Below are 11,509 nucleotides of genomic sequence, written 5' to 3'. Positions count from 1 at the left end.
CTCGATCTCTTCTCTGTGGCCTTGGAAATAGTCGTAATATGGGAACCAGATACGTTTACGAATAGACCATATATAGACCTAACTAATCCCAACATACACAACTTTCATGGATGAGTGAAAGAACATATATAAAACAAAACACATAACGACATCAGTAATAGAGAAAGGGCCCACTAGTACAATATCAGAGCTAATTTTGGTGCATAACGGGTTAGCATGTATTTTTTTTGTTTTTTAGATGTTCGTTATTCAAATATTAGGTACAGTAGAGGTTATTTCCATACTAGGCAACTGGGGGTCATGGGCCTGGGAAAGTACTATAGGAGGGAGAGGAGCTAGACAACCCTGATTCTTATAATATAGCCGTTAGCCCTTTTTCCTTCCCTTCTCATCTCCCTTACTTCCTTCTCGTTTCCTTCCTATCTCCCTTTTCGTTTCCTTCCTGTCGTACTTCCTTTGCTTCATTTCTTATTTATCTCACTTATCGATCTCTCTTTCCTCTACTTATTTATCTTCCCTCCTTTTCTTTCCTTTTCCAATTTCATCTCCTTCCCTCCCTCGATCCTTCTTACTTATGTCCTTCTCTTCCTTTCTTTCGTTTCCTTCTCCCCTACCGATTATATAACTTCCCTTCTTTTTCTTCCTTTCATTCTTCCTCCTTCCCTCTTTTCTTCCTCTTCCTCCTTTTCTTTCATGATATTAGTTTTGTACTGCTTCGAATCTCTTTCTTTCTTTTCCTTTCATTCTTCTTCCTTCCCTTATTCCTTTCTTTCTCATTTTCTTTCATGATATTAATTCCTACTGCTTCACTCTTTCTTTCTTTCTTTTCCTTTCATTCTCAGTTCAATTCAATCTTTCTTTCTTTTCTTTCTTTTCCTTTCATTCTTCCTCCTTCCCCTTTTTTTCCTCTCTCCCTTTCTTTCGTGATACTAGTTTTGTACTGCTTCACTTTCTTTCTTTCTTTCTTCTCCCTTCATTCCTTCTTTCTTTTTCTCGTTGCATCAGAACATTCAACAGCACACAGCCAGCCCGTCACTTTGTCAGCCATAAGCGATCGAGCGTGCACTTTTTTTCCTGTTCGTAATGGTTTCCTCTCTGTCTTTGCTCCTCCTACATGTCGATCTTTCTACTTTTATCTGTTTCTCTTTCTTTCTCATCATAATCTTCGTCTTCATTTTCTCCTTTAATGGTGTTTTTCTTTCTTTATTCTTCCGATTGTTGTTGTTTTTGTATTTTTTGTTGTTTTCTTCGTTTTCTCCTCCTCCTCCTCCTCCTCCTCCTTCTCCTACTACTACTTCTACTACTACTACTACTACTACTGCTATTACTACAACTACTATTATTACTACTGCTACTATGCACTAAATTCTTTGTTTTCTTTTACTCTACTTAATATGAGGTTTCTAAATAATGACAAATACCATAATAACAACAATAAGGAACTATAAAAATCAGATTGGTTGATTAATAGTTTACTGTTGCAAGTAAAACAACAAAGGAGAAGCGAGAAGCAGTAGATAGATAGATAAATAGATAGCTAGTTAAATAGATAGCTAGATAAATGACTAAACATATGATCACAACAAAACTCAACAATAATCACTGAGACAAAACCAAAACCAATAGGAAATCCATATATAATTATAGCCACGTTATTTATGTTTACAAATCTCACGTTAGATCCATATTGACTGCTTAGTGGTGTTAATGTTCTTATAAGATTATCCTCCTCACTATCTACCTAGCAATTTAAAAGACCTCAACACCTCCCCCCTTCCACCCCACCCCCTCCACCCAAGTAAATACGTGAAAGGAACAGGATTTAGATACAGAAAAGGTTGTTAATAAGGAAATCCAATCCTAATTCCTCTTTTTTTTACTTTTAATCTCCGTATGTGTGTGTGTGTGTGAGAGAGAGAGAGAGAGAGAGAGAGAGAGAGAGAGAGAGAGAGAGAGAGAGTATTCAATAACTATATTTCTTCTTACACACAATAAAAAACCAATATATACAATAAACTAGCCTATTATGAAAACCAACATCTAAGTAATTGATTTAGCAAACAGTATACTTCGTTTTGATAGACACAGACTAATTAAATAAACATAAGCTATACGTATTACATTAACTAAAAAAAGGTATCTAAATGGACCAATGGATGAATGGATTTCTCTATCAAATGAAACTGTGTATGTATGTGTGTGTCAACGTTGCCGGATTGTCGTACTCTGTCTCTTATGTTTGCCGATTTCCGCCCCAATAACTGCCTCCTCGACCCCAATAACTGATTTCATATATACTGATCGTTAAAATGGTTAGTTATTGGTGATTTTTGGGAATAGTTATGAGTTAGAAACCGGTATATTCGAGGCTCTGAGTACGATAATCTGGCATCGTTGGAGTGTGTGTGTGTGTGTGTGTGTGTGTGTGATATAGCGTGACAAAATTCATGACCTTGACCCAAAACACACACAACTTCAAATAGGTTATGAAGAACACCCCGGAAATTACACGTCAGAACCACATACATAGAAGTGACATCAAACACACCCACACTTGATAAGGCTTTCTGGAGGTTGCTGTGTTCGCATTTCCTAGTATTTCCTCGGGTAGTTTTAAAAGCCTTGTGATAGTGTGATATGGCCTCTGCAACATGAACGTAAAAAAACAAGCGACTCCGACTAATCTACTTTGCGACCTTTGAAAACATTAGTGATACGCGTCTGAGGCCCTTAATTCTCAATCATTTCGGAGCTTACACATAACACCCACTTTTGATAAGGCTTTGGTAGATGTTCTGGGTATTTTTATGGGTAGTATTGTGAGCCTAGTGATAATCTGACAAGGCTTCTGCACAATGAACGTAAAAAAACAAGCGAATCAGACTAATCTACTTAGCGACCTTTGAAAGCATTTTAGTGGCACCCCAAATCGTCTGAGGCCTATAATTCTCAATCATTTCGGAGCTTACACATAACACCCACTTTTGATAAGGCTCTGGTAGATGTTCTGGGTATTTTTATGGGTAGTATTGTGAGCCTAGTGATAGTCTGACAAGGCTTCTGCACAATGAACGTAAGAAAAACAAGCGAATCTGACTAATCTACTTTGCGACATTTGAAAACATTTTAGTGATACCCCAAATTAAGCGTCTGAGTCCCTTAATTCACAATCATTTCGGAGCTTACACATTACACCCACTTTTGATAAGGCTTTGGTAGATGTTGTGAGTATGTCTATGGGTAGTATTGTGAGCCTAATGATAGTAAAAAAAACAAGCGAATCCGACTAATCTACTTAGCGACCTTTGAAAACATTTTAGTGGCCCCCAAATCGTCTGAGGCCTATAATTCTCAATCATTTCGGAGCTTACAAATAACACCCACATTTGATAAGGCTTTGGTAGATGTTCTGGGTATTTCTATGGGTAGTATTGTGAGCCTAGTGATAATCTGACAAGGCTTCTGCACAATGAACGTAAAAAAACAAGCGAATCAGACTAATCTACTTAGCGATATTTGAAAACATTTTAGTGATACCCCAAATTAAGCGTCTGAGTCCCTTAATTCTCAATCATTTCGGAGCTTACACATAACACCCACTTTTGATTAGGCTTTGGTAGATGTTGTGAGTATGTCTATGGGTAGTATTGTGAGCCTAATGATAATCTGACAAGGCTTCTGCTCAATGAACGTAAAAAAAACAAGCGAATCTGACTAATCTACTTTGCGACATTTGAAAACATTTTAGTGATACCCCAAATTAAGCGTCTGAGGCCCTTAATTCTCAATCATTTCGGAGCTTACACATAACACCCACATTTGATAAGGCTTTGGTAGATGTTGTGAGTATGTCTATGGGTAGTATTGTGAGCCTAATGATAGTTTCACAAGGCTTCTGCACAATGAACGTAAAAAAAACAAGCGAATCTGACTAATCTACTTTGCGACATTTGAAAACATTTTAGTGATACCCCAAATTAAGCGTCTGAGGCCTATAATTCTCAATCATTTCGGAGCTTACACATAACACCCACATTTGATAAGGCTTTGGTAGATGTTCTGGGTATTTCTATGGGTAGTATTGTGAGCCTAGTGATAGTCTGACAAGGCTTCTACACCTTGAACGTGAAAAAACACTTATGCGAGCCCGGTTAATCTCTTCTGCGGCCTTTGAAAATATCTGTTGAGAGAGACGAAAGCTTCTTAGAATAAGGGTTTGACACACGCAATGACAGAGTAAGGATTTAACGTCTCTTGCATTGACACCGCAGCACAGATTAGATAAACGTTACGGATGATAAGAAAGATAAGGGAAGGGAGGTGGAGGAAGGGAGGAGGCAGGGAGGGGTAACAGAGGGGGATAGACTAGGCTAGCGGCAACACAACTTCCTACACTGTCAGTTCGCGTTCATAACCTTCCCAGTCTATATCTATAACTGCGTGACCTGGTGGAGAAAAGTAGTAGTTGTTTTAGAGTTTTTAGTAGAGCTTCTTGTGTCTATATGTGCGTGAAGTAAAACCATCGAGAAGCAAAGTTAAAGAGAAGAAAATGGGCCTCTTGTAATGAAAGAAAATGGGTGAAGGGTGCCGAAGGATGAAGGTTACGTGTGTGTGAAAGTGAAATAGAGGAAAAGTGTGAAGGTTGTGTTGATAAAGGAGCTGTGATAAGGGAAAGAATCAGTAAGAAGGAGGAGGAAGAGGAAGAAAGTGAACAGAACCAGCAATAATAATAATAATAACAATAGTGATAATAACAATAATAAATGCTATCGACGTAAAATAATCATAAAAACCGCGGAATTCAATAACAAGAAAAACGTGGGCTGTGAAAATTGATGTAAGGTAAAAAAAGAAAGGAGAGAGAAAAGAAAGAAATAAAGAAAGAAATACAAAACGAGAGAAAAAAAGAACGAGAAGAAAGAAAGAAGAAGAAAGAGAGAGTTAAAGAGAGAAGATAGGAAGATCGAGAACACAGAAAGAAAGAATGAAATAGAGAAAAGAAGAGAAAGAAAAGACAAATCAACAGAAAACAGAAATAAACAAATACCTCTATAAATAAACAACAACAACAAACAACTTCACAATGTTTTCGTGGTTGATGAACAAGATAAAAGGCGACGAAGAACAACAACAACAACAAAAGGAACAAAAGAGGAGAAACAGCACAATAGGAAGAAAGAAATCCATAATAGAAGGTAAGGAAGGAAGGAAGGAAGAAGGGATAGAAGGAATGAGTGGAACGAGAGAGGGAAGGAAGTAAGAAAGGAAGGAAGGAAGCAGGGATAGAAGGATTGAGGGGAAAGAGGAAGGGAAGGAAGGAAGAAAGGAAGGAAAGAGGGAAGGGAATGATTAGGGACAGAAGGAATGAGGGGAACGAGGAAGGGAAGGAAGGAGAAAAAAAAGGAAGGAAGGAAGGAAGGAAGAAGGGAAGAAGCGAATGATTAAGGACAGAGAGAATGAGGGGAAAGAGGAAGGGAAGGAAGGAAGAAAGAAGGGATAGAAGGAATGAGGGGAAAGAGGAAGGGAAGGAAGGAAGGAAGGAAGGAAAGAGGGAAGAAGGGAATGATTAGAAATAGAAGAATTGTGGGGAACGAAGAAGGGAAGGAAGGAAGGAAGGAAGGAAGGAATGATTAGGAATAGAAGAAATGTGGGGAACGAGGGAGGAAAGGAAGGAAAAGGTGGAAGAAGGAGAAAAGAAAGAGAAATAGATATGTTACATTTATACAAGAAGGAAAAGGAATTAAGACAGCAAAAAGAAGGGTTAGAAGGAATGAAGGAATAAGCGAGAGAATGAAGGGAGTCAAGGAAATTTTGATAGAGGGAGAAAAGAAAGAGAGATACAGATGAAGAATTTACGTAAGAAGGAAAAACGAGAAGAATGAAGAAGGTAAGGAAGGAAGGAAAAAGGGGAAACGAGGAAAAGGGATAAATGATAGGAAAAGTAAGATAAAGTAAAAGAATGATAAGGACGAAGATGTGGAGGAAAGACGAAAGGCAGGAGGGATGAAATAAAGGAAAATAAGGAAGGAAATAAAACAATGGAAGAAAAGGAGAATGTAAGAAAAAAATCGAAAGGGGGAGATGATGGCAGGAATTAATAATGAAAGGAAGGGGGAAAGAACGAAGGAAGGAAATAATGGAAGAGGGAAGAAAGAAAAGGAGGAAAGAAAGGAAAGAGTAAGCAGATGAAGAAATAAAAAAAGAGTAGAGAGGTGAATGAAGAAAAAGGGAACGGAAATAAGGAAGGAGGATCGAAAGGAAGAAAGGAAGAAGTAAGAGACATAGGAAATAAGGAAAGAAAGAAAAAAAACAAGAAAGAAAAGAAAGAAGTTGGAATGAATGAGTGAATAAGAGAATGATTGAAGTAAGAAAGGAAGGAAGACAAAGAAGATGGAAGGGAAGGAAAGGAATAATAAAAAGAAAGAAGGAAGGACGGAAGGAGTTATAGAGAATGAAAGAAACATGAAAGAAAGGAAGAAAGAGGATAGGAAGGAAAGGTATAAAAACAATGAAGGAAGGAAGGAAGAAAGGAAGGAAAGAAAGTTAGAGAACGATAGAAATAAAAAAAGAGGGGACGAAAGAGAAGATAGATGGGAAGGAAAGGAGAAAAATAAGGAGGGATCGAAGAAAGAAAAGAATGAATGAAGGAGAGAAGAGGGGAAGGAAAACATTTTGGGCAGTATCGTACGCTTGAGGTGGTGGTGGTGGTGGAGGGTGTTGAATCAGCCCAAGGACGCGGTAAAGGCCATCCGAACCCATTAAGGGGCATGCATAACAAAGGCGTGACGCTGCCGAAGGAATTTCCGCGTCAACAGATTAAAATATATTATAAGTTGTCTCATATTTTAGAAGCATATGTGTCGGAACTCTAAATTAGGACGTCTTTCAAGAGGAGGGTATCAGGAGACCTCTCTTTTTGGCCACTCCTTTGACCTCTATTCAGGAGCAGTAAGAAGCGGGCTTTTTTTTATATTTTTCTTTACGCCCTTGAGCTGTCTCCTTAGCTGTAGAAAAAAATGGATTCTCTTAACATGTAGCCTACTGTTACTACGTTTATTTATTTATCTTTATTCGATCATTCATTTATGTATAGCAATAGAAGGGAAGGTAAAGTTAATGATAAAAGAAAAACGGTTTGGAGAAGAAAGTTTAAGGATAGGAAATAAAGAAGGAAGGAAAGAAAGAAAGGAAGGAATGTCGAAAGGAAGGAAGTTATTAAACTTTTATTCACAAACAGTAATTATTAGAGATCGGAAAAATATTTAAAGTACATAATAAATATTTTTCACATAAAACAGCGATTTTCGGAAAAAAAAAACTATCGCGGTTTCTGCTCGATATTTACATAAAATGGTCCAAATACGACATTTTTACTAGATTCCTTTTGAGAACTTCATGACAGCGATATTTCAGTGGTCTATTTCACGTCTACTAATTATTCAAATAGAAGGTAAAAGATATAGGCGAGTGATTCCAGGGATAACGGAAATCCGTGTATTGCATCAACGCCATAAAAAAATGTTATCCTCTTCACATGACTGATACTTAACTTATTCATAACTAAAATCATTTGACACAGATAAGAAGACTACCTACGCTGTCAGTCTGACTCATCAGTGGACAGACAAAACATGAAACCCTTGACACGTCTGCAACCATTGACGTGCAGTATGATATCTACAAGTCGCTAGCTTCGCCTATAAGCGCCTCGATCAGGGCCTCAGCATCAGACGTCACTACCCTCCCACACCAGCCACAATAGCTAATACAGAAAATGGTACACACAATGGTACAGAAAATGATGTGTTCCTTTTCACTTTCTATTTATTTGCTTTGTAGTACTTTTTCTTAGTTTTTTGTTACCTTGTATATGTACTTCGCTGCAGATGATGGAGTTGAGATACTTTATTATAATTCTGGTGTCCTGAAATACCAATATATCAGGGGAAATCCACCCCTGACTTCCCACAGGTAAAAGATTTGGTAAATATTGATTTTTTATTTTGTTTTCATGCATTTTTCAGTGAAATAAAGCCATGAGAAAAATTACATGTTTTAGAGTTTCCATCACATATTTTGGTGAAAAAGTATCACATTAAAAAAAAAAACTAAGATGGTCTCAATGGAAACATTTTTTCTTCCGATCTCTAGTAATTATATACAGTTGTGAAAGCGACTAACAAAGGCAAAGAAATTATAAGAGAAAACCGTTTGAATTAGATTTGATTTAAACTCTTATTCATACACCAACTACAGCAATATGAAAGACAACTAATTAAAAGACCAGGGGATGATTAAGAGCAAACAGTTTAGAATAGGAAGACCATGAAACAATAAAAAAATCACCCAGAAGAAAGCTTTTAGTAATAATTATAGAAACCATATTATTGCAAACAGTAATTATATAAACTGATTTGATTATTGATTTATAACATTCATTTAGTGTTTGTACGGACATTTATAAGATGGCGTGGCGTGTGTCAAGAGGAGCGGCTATCTTGCGTTATATGAAGGAGGAAGAGGATGTCAGGAGGGAGGAATGAGGGAAAGAAAAGGGGAAGGGGGGAGGGAGGAAGGAGGGAAGGGAAAGGGGAAGGGAGGAGAGAATGTGAGGAGAGAGGAAGGAGGGAAGGAAAAGGGATCGAAAGGGGGAGGAGAATGAGGAGGGAGGAAGGAGGGAAGGAAAAGGGGAAGGAGGAAGAGAATGTGAGGAGGGAGAAAGGAGGGGAGGAAGGAAGAGAATGTGGAGGGAGGAAGGAGGAAAGGAAAATGGGAAGGAGGAAGCGGTTGGTATTTCCGGTGAAGATGGAATGAAGGAGTGACCGAATCCAATTAAAACATTCTTATCATATCTCGTCATGCATTTCGGGTTTTGACTTTTGGTGGAAATTAGTAGAGAAGACTTTAAGTTTTGATACTGGTTGATACAGACAGATAGAATGATATATAGAATGTTCCGTGAAAACTAGATTAAATGTTCACAGATATACTCATGAAAAAATAACTCCCGACGAAAAAGTTGCAGATATTAATGACTCCTCACAAACTAGAGGTTATAATAATCAGTATATGAAGAAAATAAAATGAAAGGTGTGTTATGAAATTAAGAAGATAACAAAACACAAGCACACACTGAAAGGGACTAATCGAGTGTTGGTTGCATGTGGTGACCGAGTGTTGGTTGTGTTGGTTGAGTGTTGGTTGTGGTCAAGGTTGTGGTGATCGAGTGTTGGTTGTGTTGACCGAGTGTTGGTTGTGTACGTGATCGAGTGTTGGTTGTGGTCAAAGTTGTGGTGGTCGAGTGTTGGTTGTGTTGACCGAGTGTTGGTTGTGTGATCGAGTGTTAGTCGTGGTCAAGGTTGTGGTGGTCGAGTGTTGGTTGTGTTGATCGAGTGTTAGTTGTGTGATCGAGTGTTGGTTGTGTTCAGTGAGTGTTGGTTGTTGTAAAAGAAAGGAAGGGTAGAAGAACGAAGGAAGGAAATAATGAAAGAGGGAAGAAAGAAAGGAGGAAAGAACGTGAACTCTAGGATAAGACAGACAACGAAAAGAAGAAAATAGAAATATATCCCATTTTATAAACCTTAAGGCAGAAAAAGGGGGACTTAAATAAACACACTCAAGAGCTATTCAATAAACGTACGATTGCTTGGTAAATGGTAAGTAAATAAAAGAATGAAAATGAATAAGTGTTTTGAGTCAGGTTTTCATATTTCGCTGAGTTACCCTTGCAATTGTATATATTTTTCTTGTTTCGTTGATATCGTAATTTTCCTTTCTTCCTTATTTCTATCATTCTCTAACTCCTTCCTTCCTTCATTATTTCTTTTTTCATTACTTACCTTTCCTCCTGTCTTCTCTTTCTTCCTTCATTTCTTAGTTCTATCATTCTCTGACTCCTTCCTTCCTTCCTTCTTCCTTTTTATTCATTTCCTTCCCTTCCATCTTCTCTTTCCTCCTTCCTTCATTAATTACTACGTCTATATGTGTTTATTCATTCATACATTTACTGCAAGAGAAGGAGGACCAGAATATACAATGATACTGTTTCGTTGAGTTACCCTTGCAATAACCTTTCTTTTTCCAGTTTCTTATAGTTACCCTTACAAAACTGTTTCCTGATGACGGTGTTTGTAACAGGAAAGTTTTAGGGTAAGCTTCTGTATTATCAGTCGGGCTTATCTCTCTTTTTATCGCCCCTTCCGCCACTCAGCCTGTTATGTAACCTTCGCTGACGATAAATAGAGACGCAAGAGATAACGGACAAACATTAACAGCTGGCTACTACTACTATTACTACTATTACTACTACTGCTACTACTACTACTACTACTACTACTACTACTACTATTATTACTACTTTTTCATCTTGTTCTTATTCTTTTATTATTCTTGTTCTTCTTGTTCTTTCTTTTGATCTTCTTGTTCTTGTTCTCCTTCTTCCTGTTCATGTCGTTTTTTTCTTCTTTTTCTTGTTTGACTTGTTCTTGCTTTCCTTCCTCTTCTTGTTTTTCTTCTTGTTCCTCTTTATCTCATTTTTCTCGTTTTATTTGTACTTGGTTTTGTTCTTCTAGTCCTTGTTCTTCTTGTTCTTGTTCTTGTTCTTCTCCATCTTTACCTTTTCTTCTTGTTTTTTATCTTCTTTATCATAACATTTTCATCTTCTTGTTTTGTTTTCTCATTCTTCTTTTCTTCTTCTTCTTCTTCTTCAATTCTTCTTCTTCTTCTTCTTCTTCTTCTTCTTCTTCTTCTTCTTCTTCTGCCACAGCTAACCCACCAACCTAACACTGTCCTTTACCTTGCAGAGCCAAAACTACCGCGATCGAATTCCTCTGAGCCCCAGCTGGTGCGATCCAATTCCACTCAGGAGGATTGGAAGGTGTCCACCACGCCCCTGACCACTCCCGTAGTCTCCAGGCACAGGGCGGGCACGCAATGCTCAGAGTAAGTCATGATAATAATGATGATGGTAATAATGATGGTAATAGTAATAATGATGATAAGAATAATGGTTATGATAATGATTTTTTTTCTTTCTCCTTTTTCTCATTGATAGCATTTTTTTGTTATTTTATTTTATTTTTTTATTATTTTTCTTCGTTTTCTTTTTTTCTTCCTTTTTTTATCAGTTTTATTATTTTTTCTTTCTTTCTTTCTCTCTTCTTCTTCTTCTTACTATTATTATTATTATTATTATTATTATTATTATTATTATTATTATTATTATTATTATTATTATTATTATTATTATTATTATTATTATTATTATTATTATTATTATTATTATTATTATTATTATTATTATTATTATTATTATTACTATCATCATCATATCAACATCGTCATTATTACTTCTATTATTATCATTTTTATCATCATCGTCACAATCATAGCTATCACATTACAGTTATTATCTTGCCACATATTAAGCCATAAACAACAACAACGACAATCTCAGCTGTGTGGCTAATTCTCCCTTATCGCCACACACACACACACACACACACACACA

The 11,509-nt window shown here is 36.9% G+C and overlaps 1 protein-coding gene across 1 annotated transcript in view; it reads left to right on the top strand.

Annotated features, from left to right (window-relative positions):
* The first annotated feature begins 4,364 nt into the window (after positions 1 to 4,364).
* Positions 4,365 to 11,509, top strand: part of LOC126983227 (tyrosine-protein kinase Src42A-like) — a 29,221-nt gene continuing 22,076 nt past the window's right edge. Inside the window, exons 1-2 of the mRNA XM_050835859.1 lie at positions 4,365 to 5,195; positions 10,803 to 10,941. Coding sequence (XP_050691816.1) covers positions 5,084 to 5,195; positions 10,803 to 10,941 — 251 coding nt within the window. The 5' untranslated portion in view covers positions 4,365 to 5,083. The remainder of the gene's footprint in view (positions 5,196 to 10,802; positions 10,942 to 11,509) is intronic.

Source organism: Eriocheir sinensis, chromosome 53 (genome assembly GCF_024679095.1).
Source record: "Eriocheir sinensis breed Jianghai 21 chromosome 53, ASM2467909v1, whole genome shotgun sequence".
Lineage (NCBI taxonomy): Eukaryota > Metazoa > Arthropoda > Malacostraca > Decapoda > Varunidae > Eriocheir > Eriocheir sinensis.
This window is presented reverse-complemented; position numbering and strand designations above follow the sequence as displayed.